At 41.8% G+C, this 18,099-nt stretch overlaps 1 protein-coding gene and 1 long non-coding RNA gene across 4 annotated transcripts in view; one reads left to right on the forward strand and one right to left on the reverse strand.

The window, feature by feature from the left end:
• Window positions 1-1,472: 1,472 nt before the first annotated feature.
• The window catches only part of ANKEF1 (ankyrin repeat and EF-hand domain containing 1), a 33,117-nt gene continuing 16,490 nt past the window's right edge, over window positions 1,473-18,099 (forward strand). Inside the window, exons 1-2 of one of the 3 annotated variants that reach the window (XM_008256378.4) lie at window positions 1,473-1,865; window positions 6,639-7,024. In XM_008256378.4, the coding sequence (XP_008254600.2) occupies window positions 6,679-7,024 (346 nt within the window). In that variant the 5' untranslated portion in view covers window positions 1,473-1,865; window positions 6,639-6,678. Of the gene's footprint in view, window positions 1,866-4,170; window positions 4,262-6,638; window positions 7,025-18,099 lie in introns of those variants that run through there. The other 2 variants (XM_002710975.5, XM_051845382.2) reach the window with 2 other exon arrangements.
• LOC103348253 (uncharacterized) overlaps window positions 4,031-18,099 on the reverse strand; it is a 204,097-nt gene continuing 190,028 nt past the window's right edge. The window contains exon 14 of the long non-coding RNA XR_011379992.1: window positions 4,031-4,893. This is a non-coding gene — a long non-coding RNA (uncharacterized lncRNA). The remainder of the gene's footprint in view (window positions 4,894-18,099) is intronic.

Below are 18,099 nucleotides of genomic sequence, written 5' to 3' on the forward strand. Positions count from 1 at the left end.
CCAGGCACTCCCAAATGGGATATGTGACATCCTAATTACTAGGCTAAACACCTATCGCAGCACTCATATGAAGAAACCGATCTTTAGAAAACTAGATGAAAGGGGCCGGTGCTGTGGCAAAGTGGTTAGAGCTGTCGCCTGCAGTGCCGGCATCCCACATGGGTGCCAGTTCGAGTCCCGGTTGCTCCACTTCTGATCCAGCTCTCTGCTATCGCCTGGGAAAGCAGTAGAAGATGGCCCAAGTCCTTGGCCCCCTGCACCTGCGTGGCAGACCCAGAAGAAGCTCCTGGCTCCTGGCTTTGGATTGGCCCAACTCCAGCCATTGCAGCCAATTGGGGAGTGAACCAGCGGAAGGAAGACCTCTCTTTCTCTCTGCCTCTCCTTCTCTCTAGACTAGGTAAAGATAAATATAAAATTCAGAATAGAACTAATCTCTGTGGAAAGGAAGGGGAGGGTATTGTGTTGTGTTGGGAATAAACACCCAGGGGTCTAGCATTAGCAGAAACATTCTTTTTAAATTTCAGTCTCTTTTATTTCAGCCAGGGGAATGCCATGTATTCTTTTTTCCTTCCTATACGTTGCATAAATATTTTAATGCATGAAATAATCTTTAGTAATATATGTGTTTTGTGTGTATGAATTGGTCCATAATAACATTTTAAAAATTATCTCTGAATAGAAGATAGGTTAGTGTACAGAGCTACAGCTTTTCAATAGAAGCTATTTGGGGTCAGTGCTCTGGTGCAGTGGGTTAAAGCCACCACCTGCAGTGCTGGCAACCCAAAATGATGTTGGTTCAAGGCCTGGATGCTCCTCTTCTGATCCAGCTCTCTGTTATGGCCTGGGAAAGCAGTAGAGGATGGCTCAAGTCCTTGGGCCCTAGCATCTATGTGAGAGACCTGGAAGAAGCTCCTGGCTTCTGGCTTTGGATTGGCACAGCTCCAGCTGTTTTAGCTTTCTGGGGAGACCTCTCTCTCTGTCTCTACCTCTCTCTGTAACTCTTTCAAATAAATAAAATAAATCTTTTTTTAAAAAAAGAACTATTAACACTGCTTTTTAAAGCATACACATATTACATTCATGATATATTTGCTCCCACTTGTGTAAAAATATTTTGAAGGTAAATATTCATTTTAGGGTATGGAAAGAAAATTTCTGGGAAGATTTGCAAAAATCTTCAGTGGTTGAGAGAACTTCATTTTTCGTTTTTGTATGTTTTTTCATTTAATCTTACTTTTTCAACGGTTTGATTGTACATTGTATTGTTTTCCGTATGCCGCTTTACTTTCCTGTTTTGCACGAGAGCAGAATCCTGGAAACCTCAGCTGTAGGTCCTCCACCCTTGGATTCTTTCTCTGGCCCCCAGCGTCTTACCGTGGACCTGGCAAGGAGGGACGGTGGGCGGGGCTGAAAGAGGCCCCGCCCCCGCGCACCTGGTGGTTGCCCTGGGAGCCGGGCCCGGCGTGGCCAAAGCTCACAATCGGCTCTCTCTGCGCCTGCCACCCCGCTCCTGCGCTCCGCTGGCCGCGCGCTCGACCTCCGCAGACCCAGGGCCCATGGACACACACACCTTTCCGTGCTGTCCCGCGCGCCGGCTCGCCTGTTCTGCGCAGAGGCACGCCATTCACGCCGGGGCGCCCACGCTGGGCTCCCGGAGCGCAGGGTCGCGACTGAGACCGGCGCCTCCGCGGTCCCTGGCTGCCCTGCGGCCCAGGGCCTGGTGCCCCGAAATCCGCCGCTCCTCATCTGCCAGACGACTGAGAGGTGAACTCGGCGACTTGGTCCTTGGCCCCTGACCTTTCCTTTGTAGGCACATCACTCCCTTCTCGTCCCTCCAGATTTCTGTGAAACTTAACAACTGAAAGGTACAGTAGAAGCCATCCCCGTGCTCCCTCGCCCCCCATAACCCATCTCTTTTAGGTGAACTGAAACCCCGTGTTGAAGAGACTGATGAAGACAGGACCACCTCATTTCCTCTTAGCCCAGCCCCATGAAATAGGTGCTATGGTTCTCCCTCGTTCAGATAAAGAAACATGTACAAACCAGAGGGAAACCTGTCCAGGTGTATGCAGCCTGTTTAGGTGTATGCAACCAGGTTGTGAAAATAATAATGCAAAAGAAGAAGGAGTGCAGATTTTCCTTGAATCCTACCATCTTCCTGCTGTTCCAAGCTTGTCTTCATCCATTCCCCTGCCTCAGGAACCTCCCTTGTCTCACAAATCCCTTTGAGAAGTTTTTTAAACTTTATTTGAGAGACAAAAAAGCAGAAAAACAGACTGAGCTCCCATTCTCTGGGTCACTTCCCAATGTTTGCAGTAGCAGGGGCTGTGCTGGAGCTGAAACTGGGAATCGGAAACTCAATCCAGGTCTCCCATGTGTGTGGTGGGAGCCTGATTACTTGAATCATCAGCACCACCCCACAGGTGTGCATTATCAGGAGTCGGGAGCCAGAGCTAGGAACCCAAGCTAGACACTTCAGTGTGAGATGGGAGCAGTTTCGTATTCCTGGCCAAATGCCCACTGCCAGCTTTAAGAATTTGATGAGCCCTACGGGTCTCACCCTATAGAGGAAAGCTACATCTAGATACACTTACCTTCAGATTTCTGAATAATTTCAGAATATTCAGATCCCAAAGCTGGATATCAGCGGAAGACATTCTGTCCTATTCTACCATCTCTATACTACCTCTCAAGATTGTGGATATAAATAGTTAGACAGGACATGCCAAGGTGGCCCAGGGTGGAGCTGACATTAGAAGAGGTGTGTGTACATGAAGATCCTCCTGAGAATCATATTATGTGATTTACTAGGAACTGAGGGCTGAAGGGCAGCACTTGTTTCTTTCTTGATTAGTGATGGTATTGATTGTAAAGGACTCTGCCCAGGGCACCTCTCTTTCTCTACCATTTCAAGGCCTTAGCAGTCCATTGCAGACCAACCCGTGGACTTTATTGGTTAACTTGACTTGTCATATCCTGCTAATTCTTAGTTAAGGATGCAGGCTGTCAGAAACAACATCTAAGTCTTTGATTAGGAAGTCCCTGTCCACACAGATTATGAGTATTGATTTAGCACAATCGATAAACTATTAACACCATCTTATCCTATTTCATGCATAGTTTTCTCATAATACATTTTGCATGAAATCTTTGAAGACCTCATTATATGTATGGATTTTGATTTTTTCATTAAAATAAACTTATCTTTTAATTGTATTTTCCACAGACTTTTTGAGAGGCCCTCTTACATAATGTGTATGCAATGACACTTTACCTAACCAGAATATAGCTGGTGATAGTAAGACAAATCATAAATAGCAGGGGCTGGCATCATACACAGCTATTAAGACCCTGCTTGGGACATCCACATTCCTGTACAACAGTGCCCGTGTTCAAGCCCTGGATTCATTTCTTTTTTAAAAAATTTTATTTTTCTGAAAGGCACATGGCAGATAGAGGAGGAGAGACACAGAGAGCTTCCATTCGCTGGTTCATTTCCCAAATGCCTGCAAGAGCCAGGCCTGGGCCAGGCAGAAGCCAAGAACCTAGAACTCCATCTGGCCCTCGCACATCAGTTTCAGGGACATGTACTTGGGTCATCATCTGCCGCTTTCTGCATCATCTGTTAATGCTTTCTGCTGCATTAACAGGAAGCTGGGTGGAAAGCACAGTAGGCAATCTGCAACTCAATGTAGGATGGAAGTTTTCCAAGAGATGACTTACCTTGTAACCTGCTGTACCACAATATCCCACCCCCACCAGTTCTATTTCTTATTCTAGCTTCCTTCTAATTTGCACTCTTGGAGGCAACAGGTGATGGCTCAAGTACCTGGGTCCCTGCCACCCACATGGGAGACCTGGATTGACCTGACCCAATAGGTGGATGGACGGTGATGCCATTAACAGAAATGTAGAGAAGTGAGTAAGTCAAAGTGATATCAAGTGTTCTGCTCTGGATGTGCTACATTGTAGATGCCTATTAAGACATCCAAATGAAAATGAAGAACAGACACAAGGTATATGAAGGGACTTCAAAACTTTCATGGAAAATTGTATTAAAAGGTACGTTTCTTTTTGGTGCAAAATGTTTGAAACCCATGCATATTTTGTTCATACTATGCATTTTCCATGAACCTTTCATCCATCTTTGGGACTCTGGTGGAAAGACAGAGATGACTGTAAATTTGAGAGAAAACAATTAGAAGCTGAGAACTGAAGCTGAGAACTGGGCTGAAGGTCATCAGATGGGATGAGGCATCAGGTGAGCACTTGAGAGAGGAATGGCCGTTCATGTCCACTCCGACAGTTGGGCTTCCTACAAGTGAGGAGGGTGACATGAGCAGGAGACAGGCAGTGGCGATGTTATGATTGCTTAGAAATACATATTTAAAGAAGGGGCAGAGTAGTCAACAGTGTTCGTTGTGCTCATTGCTATAATGTAGGCGAAGGAGGAAGTGTGCGGTGTGGTGGCCAAAAGATGGAACAGACTTTCAGATTTTGAAGAGCCAGTTTTCATTACAGATGTTAGAAACGCAGCCAGCCAGCTTACGCTAAATAAGTTTTGGGTGAAATATATTTACTCATGCCATCCTGAACATGGAGTGGCAGCTGACTTCTGGCAAAAGAGATCCAGGGTGACGGTGATGCTGTCAGCCTGTCTCTCTCTGCCTTGTGAGCCGTGTTCTCTCTGTAGGAGCTGTGATAGCTGCCTGCATTCCCAGCTGCACACATTACCGCTTACCAACTTAGGCAGAAGGTTTTTCACATAGTTTGGCAGAAAGATTTCGTAGGATCCTGGTTGATGTCTTTGATGAGTGTGTGCTTGTGCAATTTAGTTTAGCTGGAGTGCGATGGTTCACTCAAATGGATGAATCCTAACTCATAGAGCTGTTCCTGTGGTAGAGAGAGACAGAAGGACAGCTCTGTTAAAACTACCTGGAGTGGACTTCCTATGATAATAGTATTTTTTTTTCCAGAAAAATATTAAGAAAGAAAAGCAAGCTGGATAAATGTAGCATGGACTTCTACACAATCCAAAAGATTATCTTTCCATAAACAGTAAGAGGAGATAGAATTCTATATCACAATGGCTGCATTGTAATACTGAGCAGGTATTTAGATGCCCACAGCCCACAATGGAGTGCCTGGGTTCAGTTTCCATCTCCAGCATCCCACCAATGCAGCCCAGAGGCAGTGGTGATTGCTCACGTAATGAGGTTTCTGCCACCCATGTAGGAGGCCTCAGCTCCTAGTGCCATCCCAGTCCCAGCCCCCACCATTGTGGGCATTTGGAGAGTGAACCAATGAATGGCAGATGTTATGTGTGTGCAAGCTCGCTCTCCTACCAAATTCCTCTCTGGTTCTCAAATTTAAAAATGCTCATCGTAATTCAACAGTAAGTTTATAAAACTTAAAGTTGTTTCTCATTAAGGACCTCAGTGTTACTTAATGGGATCATATTCATCACGCTTTTGTATCTCAGAAGTTCAGTAGATGTCCATTTATCATCAGTGCTTCAAAATTCTATACATTCTTTATAACCTTTTTTAAAAGATTTATTTATTTATTTGAAAGGCAGAGATACAGAAGCAGAGAGAGAGAGAAAGAGAAAAAGAGAGAGGTCTTCCATCTGCTGGTTTACTCCCCAAATGTCCACAACGGCCAGAGCTGTGCTGTCCGAAGCCAGGATGCAGGAGCTTCCTCCGGGTCTCCCACGCAGGTGCAGAAGCCCAAGGACTTGGGCCATCTTCTCCTGCTTTCCCAGGCCATAGCAGAGAGCTGGATCAGAAGTGGAGCAGCCAGGACTCAAACCTGCGCCCATATGGGTTGCTGGCACTGCAGGCAGAGATTTTACCTGCTACGCCACAGCGTTGGCCCCTGTAACATTTTTAACCATTAAAATCTGTATGGTCTCTATATTGTGGGGGATACGCTAGTATGGAATCATATAGATGGGAGTTTAAATCCTTTTATTAACAATTTAGTTGCCCTCATCATCTGCAGGGGTAAAATGGAAAAGCTATGTGAGGAGGAAAGGATAAATGAAAACGATAAGAAAATTTTATAATGGATGATATGTTTTGAAATATTTTAACTTGATTCCAGATGATATTTTAAAAGATTTACTTATTTATTTAAAAGGCAGAGAGAGGGAGACAGAGAAAAATCTTCCAACTCTTTGTTCACTCCCCCAAATGATATAAGAGCAGGGGCTGGATTAGGCAAAAGCCAGGAGCCCAGAACTCCATCTGGGTTTTCCATATGGAAGTCAGGGGCTCAAATACTTGGGCCATCTTCTAGTATCTTCCCACACATTAGCAGGCAGCTGGATTGGAAGCAGAGCAACCAGGACTTGAATGGGTATTCTAGTATGATATCCGGTATTGCAAGCGGTAGCTTAACCCACTGTACCACCACACTAGCCGTGAGTTCCTTTTGCTTGTGTGTGTGTGCTTAATATGTGGTTCCTACTTTATGAAATCCATTGCAAAAAATTATGGTAATGACATTTAATAAGAAACATCCCCACTTCTGAGGGAAGATTTAAAGTATATTACTTAACCAAAGTGAGATGATAAAATGAACTTTGGAATATTTACTTTTTTTTTTTTTTTTTTTTTTTTTTTTTGCTGTCATAGTTTTTGTTTTGGTCCAGCAGTTAAAAGAAGCTGATCAAGCATGGCTCTGGCAGATAAGAGACTTGAGAACTTGCAGATCTACAAAGTTCTTCAGTGTGTTCGGAACAAAGACAAGGAGCAGATAGAGAAACTCATCAAGTTTGGATATCCTGAACTAATAAACTTCACAGAGCCCACCAGTGGGGTCAGTGCTCTGCACTTAGCTTCAATCTCCAATGACGTTGATATGGTCAGCTTTCTCCTTGAGCTTGGTGCTCATCCTGATGTGCAAGACCGAATGGGCTGTACCCCGACCATGAGAGCAGCAGAATTGGGCCATGAATTGTCGATGGAAATACTAGCCAAAGCAAAGGCTGATATGACTATAGTTGATAATGAAGGAAAAGGTAAAAATCCTAATATTCTCTCTAGGAGAATAGAATACACTTTATAGCCAGAAATCAGTAGATAGGACTTTTCTTTTTAACTTTTTTTAAAGATTTATTTATTTTATTTGAAATATTTACAGAGAAAGAAAGAGAGGCAGAGAGAGAGAGGTCTTTCATCTGCTGGTACATTCCCCACTTGGCCGCAGTGGCCAGAACTGAGCTAATCTGAAGCCAGGAGCCAGGAGCCCCTTCAAGGTCTCCCATGTGGATGCAGGAGCCCAAGGACTTGGGCCATCTTCTACTGCTTTCCCAGGCCACAGCAGAGAGCTGAATTGGAAGTGGAGCAGCCAGGACTCAAACCGGTGCCCATATGGGATGCCTGCACTGCAGGCGGGGGCTTTACCTGCTACACCACAGTGCCGGCCCTAATATGGCCCCTCTTTCCAAATTTGGATGTGAATTACTCATGGTTTTAAGTTAAAGGCTAGATTCCCAGTCCAATACCTAAGAAGGACATCATCTCATAATCTGAAAATTCTATAAGGGATATCTTAAGGAAAGCAGCTCTAAGAGCTTATTCCTTTAAAAAGAAAATTAGAATAAGATGAATCTGTTTGGTGGCTTCTTTTAACTATGTGGAATTTTCAACATTACTCTGATATTACCATATTTATAATTGTCCATTATAAAATATAAAATCTTCCTTAGAACAAAAGATAGAAAGCCTTTCTAATTCCTGAATTTTATGTTTTAGAACATTGGGTGGTAGTCGACTCCACAAGGGTTTTGTACCTTCTAGAGAGCAGTCTGAAGTAGAAAGGAGTTGTACTTGGAGTTGAGAGGTGGATTCTGGCAAACACTCCAACTTCCTGGGCTCATTTTTCAATGTATTTGGAAAGATTACTTCAAGCTTTATTTTTTTTTTTTTAAAGATTTATTTACTTACCTGAAAGGCAGAGTTACAGAGACAAAGAGGGAGAGAGAGAGATCTTCCATCTGCTGGTTCACTCCCCAAATGGCTGTAGCAGCCAGAGCTGGGCCGATCCAAAGCCAGGAGCCTGGAGCTTCTTCCAGGTCTCCTATGCGGGTGCAGGGGCCCAAGGATTTAAGCCATCTTTTACTGCTTTTCCAGGCCAAAGCAATGAGCTGGATTGGAAGTGGAGCAGCCAGGACTTGAATTGGTACCCATATGAGACGCTGGCACTGCAGGTTGCAGCTTTACCTGCTGCACCACCAGTGTAGCCGGTCCCCAAACTTTAGATATGATATTTTATCCATTATTTAGGTGAAATAGCTATGTTTCCATATCATCTGTCCCTCCCTAATCCCATTATGCTCTGAGGATGTCTTTTCCAAATGATTTGAGATTCAGGCAAGAATTGATACAGCCTCATGAAAAATACTAATAGTTACTACCAGCTTAATATTAATTAGAATTTAATCAGTTGTCCTAAAGAGATAGTTGCTCCAAGCACCAAGCCATTAATATCAGTCTTACTTTAGAGAAATGAATTCCATTATTCCATTTATTATGTTAATTTTGCCTGACAGGAGCAAAATCTACTTTTGTAACTCCCTGAAAACTTTGTATTTGATAGATGATTTGCTTAAAAAAGAGGAAGGGACAAGGACAAGGTTGAATTCTTTAATAGATTGGCATAATAAAATAAACGTCAGTTGCACTCAGGGATAAACAGTTTTAACATGTTAAATCTTGAGGAAACAGAAGCTTCACAATGCTCTGTAGAGTACCATTTCTCAAAGTGTGTTCTGTGGAGCACAGATTCACTGGGATGTCTAGGAGTACTGCAGGCAGCATTGACTCCCTGTTGAATTCATCAGAGAAACATCAGATTAAACAAGTTTAGACGTGTTTCTTTCACGTTGTCAGACCAAAGATGGTGATACTTTCCAGCTTTACTTGGCCTTCAAATGTTTTTTTCTGATGGAAACTTATAAATCTGTAATAGGTGGCTTGAACTTTGAAAAACACTGTAATGCAGAAAGGCCTACTTTCAAATTTTGAAACAAATATAGATTAATATAAAAAATTAGTTTCTATTTTGTTGTACACCAGCCTGGATCTAGGTAATATATCCATTTTAGAAAACATTTATAATCTCTTTCAGTACAAATTGTACAAACTTAATCTTTGCAACACTTTTTATATATTTTAAATTATTTCCTTTTTTTGAAGGTTTTTATTTAATGAATACAAATTTCATACATACAGCTTTGAGGGATATAGTGTTTCTTCCCCCCATTCCCGCTCTCCCACCCTTACCCCCACTCCCATCCCACCTCCTACTCCCTCTTCTATTCCATTTTCCATTAAAATTCATTTTTAATTGACTTTATATACAGAAAGGCAACTCTATACTAAGTAGAGATTTCAACTATTTGCACCCACACAGAAACACAAAATATGAAGTACAGTTTGAAGATAAGTTTTACCATTAATTCTCATAGTACAGCTCATTAAGGACAGAGTTCCAACATGGGGAGCAAGTACACAGTGACTTAACAACTGACATGTTTATTTATGATGTTAGTGATCACCCGAGGCTCTTGATATGAGCTACCAGGGCTATGGAAGCTTTTTGAGTCCACAGACTCTGTTGGTTTTTAGACAGGGCCATTTGCAAAGTGGAAGTTCTCTCCTCCCTTCAGAGAAAAGTGCATCCTTCTTTGATGGCCCCTTCTTTCCACTGGGGTTTCACTCACAGAGATCTTTCATGAAGAACCGTTTTTGCCACTATGTCTTGGCTTTCCATGCCTGAAATACTCTCATGGTATTTTCAGTCAGATCCAAATGCTTTAGGGGCTGATTCTGTGGTCAGAGTGCTGTTTAGGGCGTTTGTCTGCTGTGTGGACTGCTTTGCATGTTGGAACTTTTTCTCGGTTGTAATTCTATCTACTGTTATTACCAGGAACTAGGTCTTATTTATGTGATCTCTTTGACTTATGGTCCTATCTATATGATCAATTCCATATACAATATGATCACTTTATCACATAAGATGGGATTAGTGTCACCCAGCTAAATGAGATTTAGAATCCCATGGCAAGTTTTTAGCTTCACCCTTAGGGGTAAGTCTGTGGGAATGTGTGCTGATCTGTACAGCTCCTCCCTCTCTCATTCCCACTCTTATTTTTAACTGGGATCTATTTTCAATTTACTTAATACATCTGTGATTAATTCTATGTTAAGTAAGGTGTTCAACCAATGTAAAATAGAGAAAAAAATAAATAAAATGAAATAATAAACTGTTCCTTGACAGTAAAGAAAAGGGCTGTCCAAGTAAATGCTTCTCATAGCATCAGTTTCACTGCTACAGGTTTGCTTTTAGGTACATGTTACTTGTCACAGATCAGGGAGAACATATGGTATTTGTCCATTTGGGACTGGTTATTTCACTAAGTATGATATTTTCCAGATTCATCCATTTAGCTGTAAATGACAGGTTTTTTTTAACCACTGTGTAGTATTCCATAGAGTACATATCCTATAGTTTCTTTATCCAGTCTTCCGTTGATGGGCATTTAGGTTTATTCCATGTCTTGGCTATTGTGAATTGAGTTGCAATAAATATGGAGATGTAGATGACTCTTTTATTTGCTGATTTCATTTTCTTTGGGTAAATTCTGAGGAGTGGGATGGCTGGGTCATATGGTAGGACTAGATTCAGATTTATAGGTATCTCCAAACTGTCTTCCATAGCGGCTTCACCAGTTTGTATTCCCACCAAATGGATTAGGGTACCTTTTTTTCCCTCATCCTCACCAGCATTTGTTGTTTGTTGATTTCTGTATGAAAGCCATTCTAACTGGGGTGAGGTGAAACCTCATTGTGGTTTTGATTTGCATCTCCCTGATGGCTAGTGATCCTGAGCATTTTTTCATGTGTCTGTAGTCCACTTGGATTTCCCTTTTTGAGAAATGTCTATTTAAGTCCTTTGCCCACTTCTTGATTGGGTTGTTTGCTTTGCTATTGTTAAGTTTTTTGATCACTTTATATATTCTGGTTATTAATCTTTTATCAGTTGCATAGTTTGCAAATAATTTCTCCCATTCTGTTGGTTGCCTCTTTACTTTCATGACTATTTCTTTTGCTGTACAGGATTTTTGTGTAAGGTGTAAGGTATGGACCTTGCTTCATATTTCTGCATGTGGAAATCCAGTTTTCCCAGCACCATTTGTTGAGGAGACTGTCCTTGATCCAGGGACTGGTTTTAGCTCCTTGGTCGAATTTATTGTAGATGGTTGGATTGATTTCTGGCGTTTCTATTCTGTTCCACTGGTCTATTCATCTGTTTTTGTATCAGTACCAGGCTGTTTTGATTGTAACTGCCTTGAAGTATATCTTGAAATCTGATATTGAGATGCTTCCAGCTTTATTTTTGTTGTATAAGATTGCTTTAGCTATCCAAGGCCTCTTGTGTTTCTAAATTAATTTCAACATCATTTTTTCTAGATCTGAGAAGCATGCCTTTGGTATTTTGATTGTTATTGCATTGAATCTTTAAATTATTTTTGGAAGAATGGACATTTTGATGATATTGATTCTTCTGATCCATGAACATGGAAGATTTTCCTTTTTTTGTCTTCTTCTATTTCTTTCTTTAGAGTTTTTAATTCTTATAGTAGAGATCTTCGACCTCCTTGGTTAAATTTATTCCAAGGTATTTAATTTTTTTGTAGTTATTGTGAATGAGATTGATATTAAAAGTTCTTTCTCAGTCATGGCATTGTCTGTGTATACAAAGGCTGTTGTTTTTTGTGTGTTGATTTTATATCCTGCTACTTTACCAAACTCTTTCGTGAGTTCCACTAGTCTCCTAGTGGAATATGTATATATGGGAACCAAAAGATTATGTATATATTTTATATTATGATATATAATCATATAATATATATTATATATAATCATATCATCTGCAAATAAGATAGTTTCACTTCGTCCTTACTGATCTGAATCCCCTTGATTTCTTTTTTTGCCTGATGGCTCTGGCTAAAACTTCCAGGACTGTATTGAATAACAATGGTGAGAGTGGGCATCCTTGTCTGATTCCAGATCTCAGTGGGAATGTTTCCAGTTTTTCCCCATTCAGTAGGATGCTTGCCATGAGTTTGTCATAAATTGCCTTAATTATGTTGAGAAAGGTTCCTTCTAGACCGAATTTGCTTAGAGTTTTCATCATGAAAGGGTGTTATATTTTATGAAATGCTTTCTCTGCATCTACTGAGATTATCATATGGTTTTTCTTCAATTTGTTAATGTGATGTATCACATTGATTGATTTGTGAATGTTGAACCATCCCTGCATACCAGGGATAAATCCCACTTAATCTGGGTGGATTATTTTCCTGAGATATTGTTGAATTCTATTGGGCAGGATTTCATTGAGGACTTTTATGTCTGTGTTCATCAGGGAAATGAGTCTTTAGTTTTCTTTCTCTGTTGTATCTTTTCCAGATTTAGGGATTAAGGTGATGCTGGCTTCATAGAAGGAATTTGGGAGGATTCTCTCCCTTTCAATTGTTTAATAGCTTGAGAAGAATTGGAGTTAGTTCTTTAAATATTTGGTAGAATTCAGCAATGAAGCCATCTGGTCCTGGACTTTTCTTTGTTGGGAAGGCCTTTATTACTGACTCAATTTCTTTCTTTCTTTTTTTTTTTTTTTTTTTTTTTTGACAGGCAGAGTAGACAGTGAGAGAGAAAGGTCTTCCTTTACCGTCGGTTCACCCTCCAATGGCTGCTGCGGACGGCGCACCACACTGATCTGAAGCCAGGAGCCAGGTGCTTCTCCTGGTCTCCCATGGGGTGCAGGGCCCAAGCACTTGGGGCATCCTCCACTGCATTCCTGGGCCACAGCAGAGAGCTGGCCTGGAAGAGGGGCAACCAGGACAGAATCCGGCACCCCGACCGGGACTAGAACCCAGTGTGCCAGCGCCGCAGGTGGAGGATTAGCCTATTGAGCCACGGCGCAGGCCCTGACTCAATTTCTGTCTCAGTTATGGATCTGTTTAGGTTTTTTGTGTCTTCATGGTACAGTTTAGGTAGGTTGTATGTGTCTGGGAATCTATCCATTTCTGATAGATTTCCCAGTTTGTTGGCATATAGCTCTTTGTAGTAATTTCTGATGATTCTTTTTATTTCTGTGGTGTCTGTTGTTACATTTCCTTTTTCATCTCTAATTTTATTGATTTAGGTCTTCTCCTTTTTTGGTTAGTTGTGCCAATGGTGTGTCAATTTTGTTTATTTTTTCAAAAAATCATTTCTTCGTTTTGCTGATCTTTTCTACTGTTTTGTTGATTTCTCTATTTTTATTTCTTTCCTTCTACTGGTTTTGGGTTTAGTTTGCTGTTTTTTTTTTTCTAGGTCCTTGAGGTTCATTTATTTGGTGCCTTTCCAGTTTCTGGATGTAGGCACCAATTACTATGAACTCTCCCCTTAACGCTGCTTTTGCTGTATCCTACAAATTTTGGTGTGTTGTATTGTCATCTTCATTTGTTTCCAGAAATTTTTTTATTTTTATTTTAATTTCTTCTATGATCCACTGTTCATTCAGGAGCATGTTGTTCATTCTCCATATGTTTGTATACGATGTAGGATTCTTGAGTTGTTGATTTCCAGCTTCATTGCATTGTGGTTCGTTAGTCTTATTAAAAATTGTTTTTTGGCATTTCCGATTCCTTTTATCTTTAATAAGTGTCTTGGGGCTTGTGGAGAGATTTCCCTCTGCTATGCGTCTGTGCGTTACCAGTGGAAATACGTAGCCCCACCTCTGGAAGTCCTGCTCGCTTCTGGATGGTGATGGGGGCAGAGAGCAGAGCTCTGGTGCACTAAGCCCCTCATACTTGGGCAGAGCTCTGTTGTGTGAAAAGAGCTAGGGATTTCAATGTTTGGAACTTTTCCCTGGCTTACTCATGTGGTGGTGGTGGGAAATGACTCTGAAATGTTGCAGTTCTTATTTCCAGGTGGAGTATGTGGTGAAGTGGCCCCACAATTGATAGGTGTGCACATGGAAGGCAAATATGGTAGGTAGCACTGTGTTTACATTCGGAGATGTAAACAGACAATATGGCTTCTCCCAGCCAGCTGCAGGTCCTATTGGGGGTAGGGTGAGACGTGGATGGGCAGAGGTATGCCTGAGTTCTCCGTCTGTTTCCCTATTCTTCCCCCTTGGAATTTCAAAGTTTGCCTGACTCTCCCACCCGCTACTAACACAGCTCAGCTGACTTGAAACCTCGCATCTCACCTGGTCCACCTTGGGAGAGGGGGAAGAGTGTGGCGTCAATTGCCCCATTCAGCTTTTTTTTTTTTTTTTTTTTTTTTGACAGGCAGAGTGGACAGTGAGAGAGAGAGACAGAGAGAAAGGTCTTCCTTTGCTGTTGGTTCACCCTCCAATGGCCACTGCGGCCGGCGCGCTGCGGCCGGCACACCGCACTGATCCAATGGCAGGAGCCAGGTACTTCTCCTGGTCTCCCATGGGGTGCAGGGCCCAAGCACTTGGGCCATCCTCCACTGCACTCCCTGGCCACAGCAGAGAGCTGGCCTGGAAGAGGGGCAACCGGGACAGAATCCGGCACCCCGACCAGGACTAGAACCCGGTGTGCCAGCGCCGCAAGGTGGAGGATTAGCCTAGTGAGCCGGCCCATTCAGCTTTTCCACGGCACTTCTGCTGTGTCTCAGTGACTCTTTGTTCCCTCTGTGTGGTCCTGCTCAGTCTCTGCTGCACTCCCGGGCTTCTCCACTCAAAACTCTCATGGCTCTGTCATCAGCCTGTATCCCCTTTCCTTATTCACTATTTTCCCCCTGAGACTCAGAATGTCTTGTTGCTATACTACCATCTTGGCTCCTGATCCTCCAGTAAATATTTGTAGCAAATGCAACAGCTATATAGTTGATGTCTGTGTTCATTCAAATTAACATTAAACCTATCTAGGATCTAAAATATAAATATAAAACAGTCAAATCACTTTGGAAGAATTGAAAATATAAAACAAAACTTGAAATAACTGAAAATTCTTGCTTCAGGCATAGCCTTTTTAGTGGTATTGCCTATAACCTTGACTTTGTATAGCCCATCCTGGAGTGCCTTTTCTCTTGTGTGTTATCTGTGAGTCTGGCTCACCTTGCACACCTCTCCACTGGACAGCTATATTCCAAACAACTTTCTTATTCCATGGTAGTCTCTGCCATTAACATCTTACTTCTGACAATGGATATTTGACTCCTGCACACTGTTAAAGGATAAGCAAATATTTAAATAGTTTGATGATAGAATTTATTCAATTTTTATCAGTTTCTCATAGATTTGGTGTTATATTCAGAAATAGATATGTTATGAAGGCACAATGTATCTAATACAAATATATAAAAATTTCTTCATTTATGGTCAATATATTTCTTATTTTGCTGTGTATTTTCCTTCTAGTTGCATTTTTTTTTTAAAACCAATGGTCTGTTTTAGTCTTTAATTGTTAACTTGATAGCTTTTTACACACTTAAACTATTTATAGAGATAGCACTTACACAGTATTCATTGATTTTTTTTACTGTGAAAGATGATCTAGATTAATACAGTAACCCTTCATCTCACCCATTCTTTCTCCTTTTAGCAGCCAACTTTGCAGTCAGTTATTCCACCACCAATTTTATAGATGATTATAATCCCTTTCTTTCAAAAATTCCCTTCATACTTTTAAATTGTAAATTTACTTTATCTCCTCATCTGTATTAAATGATAAGTCTCCAACAACAAAAGATGAGAAAGTCAAATGCCTATGCTATTAGTCCTTCCCTCTGTCTCCTCCAGATTTTTGTTAAATTATAATGAATTACAATGTTCTTTTCTATATCTAGAATTTATGAGGTGACTTAGCACTCATTCTGTGGTTGAAGAGATTCAGCATCCACTGCAGTTATTTTATTCATGTATTTTCTGTTGATCTTTTGGTAGACTCATTTTTGCTACCGGTGACTTTAGCGCACTATTTTGAGCTCATATCACTGATTTCCTCATTCTCAAACTTATATGAATGTGTTGCTTTTCTGTATGAACAACAGCTTGATGGGGTATACAAATTACCTATTTTCTTCCCCAGGTGACACTGTAGTCCTTTAAGTATCTTCTAGCACTAAATGTTGCTCCGATAAATTCTTGATGCTAACCTGATCTTTTCTCTTGGGCTCACCGGACACTTTGTCTACCAGCTTTACCAAGACAAGTCTTGTTGATTGTTTTTAAGATTTATTTATTTGAAAGGTAGAGTTACAGAGTGAGAGGGAGAGACACAGAGAGAAATACATTCTGTCTGCTGATACACTCCCCAAATGGCCACATGGCCAGAACTGAGCCAGACCAAAACCAGGAGCTTCTTCTGGGTCTCCTACATGGGTGCAGGGGCCCAAGGACTTGGGCCATCTTCTACTGCTTTCCCAGGCCATAGCAGAGAGCTAGATTGGAAGTAGAGCAGCCAGAACTCCAACCAGTACCCATATCGGGATACCAGGCATCTCAGGCAGAGTCTTTACCATCCTCTCCACAGCACCAACCCATTGTTGATCAATTGGTGATCAGTGCTGGCCCATTGTTCTTCATTAACTTTTCCTGATTAACTTTAAATTTTATTTATTTTTTGACAGGCAGAGTTAAACAGTGAGAGAGACAGAGAGAGTTATAGACAGTGAGTGACAGAGAAAGGTCTTCCTTCCGTTGGTTCACTCCCCTAATGGCCGCTATGGCAGGCGCTGCGCCGATCCGAAGCCAGGAGCCAGGTGCTTCCTCCTGGTCTCCCATGTGGGTGCAGGGACACCAAGCACTTGGGCCATCCTCCACTGCCCTCTTGAGCCACAGCAGAGAGCTGGACTGGAAGAGGAGCAATGGGGACAGAATCCTGCGCCCCAACCAGGACTAGAACCTGGGGTACCGGCGTCGCAGGCGGAGGATTAGCCAAGTGAGCCATGGCACCGGCCACCTTTTCAGTCTTTAGAGTCGGGTTTTTGCTTCAACAAATTTTTCTTCTAGTTTATCTGTATATAACTTGTGCCGTTTGGTCTTTTACTTTGAGTATCAGTTACACACATGGTGAATCTTCTTTGCCTTTCGAGACCATAAATTCTTTCATCTCCTCAGTTATATATTTTTTTTCAGGTTTTTTTCCCCCTCAGATCCCTAATCATGGTTTTGATAGTGTCTGCTTCTCCTCTTGCCTGCTTCTAGCTTGACTTCCTTCAGTGTTTTTGTTTTTCTTCCCTTCCATTTTTTTCTATGTTCTACTGGCTCAATTTCATCTTTTCCTCCAATATATCTTCTCTTATCCTATCAGTACTGCTTTTGGCTCTTAGTCTTTGCACTTCTATCTTAGAACCAGTTATTTTTAAGTTTGTTGCTGTCATGAAAACAAGTTAATAAATATTTTGGTATGATTTTTCTAATATGTACTTTCTTCCTGGCTTTCTATTTCTTTCTTTTTTTTTTTCTTTTTTTTTCTTTTTTTTTCTTTTTTTTTTCTTTTTTTTTTTTACAGGCAGAGTGGACAGTGAGAGAGAGAGACAGAGAGAAAGGTCTTCCTTGGCCGTTGGTTCACCCTCCAATGGCCGCCCCGGCTGGCGCGCTGTGGCCGGCGCACCGCGCTGATCCAATGGCAGGAGCCAGGTGCTTCTCCTGGTCTCCCATGGGGTGTAGGGCCCAAGCACTTGGGCCATCCTCCACTGCACTCCCTGGCCACAGCAGAGAGCTGGCCTGGAAGAGGGGCAACCGGGACAGAATCCGGCACCCCGACCGGAACTAGAATCCCGTGTGCCGGCGCCGCTAGGTGGAGAATTAGCCTATTCAGCCACGGCGCCGGCTTCTTCCTGGCTTTCATGATCAGTTTTGTCCATATTTTTCTTAAAGTATCTTTTTTGTATGTCATATGCTGGTTTTTTCTTGGTTTTCTGCTCCTCTTTAAATGAAACCTTTTTTTGTAGTGAGCTCAGTACAAAGTCAGTTTGGAGTTTGTTGTTTACCCAGAACTTTCTAATCAACACTGTGCCCCAGGATAATAACAGCATCCCTGACCTTGGGTACATTTTTGACCTAGAT

Source organism: Oryctolagus cuniculus, chromosome 11 (assembly GCF_964237555.1).
Source record: "Oryctolagus cuniculus chromosome 11, mOryCun1.1, whole genome shotgun sequence".
NCBI classification, from domain to species: domain Eukaryota; kingdom Metazoa; phylum Chordata; class Mammalia; order Lagomorpha; family Leporidae; genus Oryctolagus; species Oryctolagus cuniculus.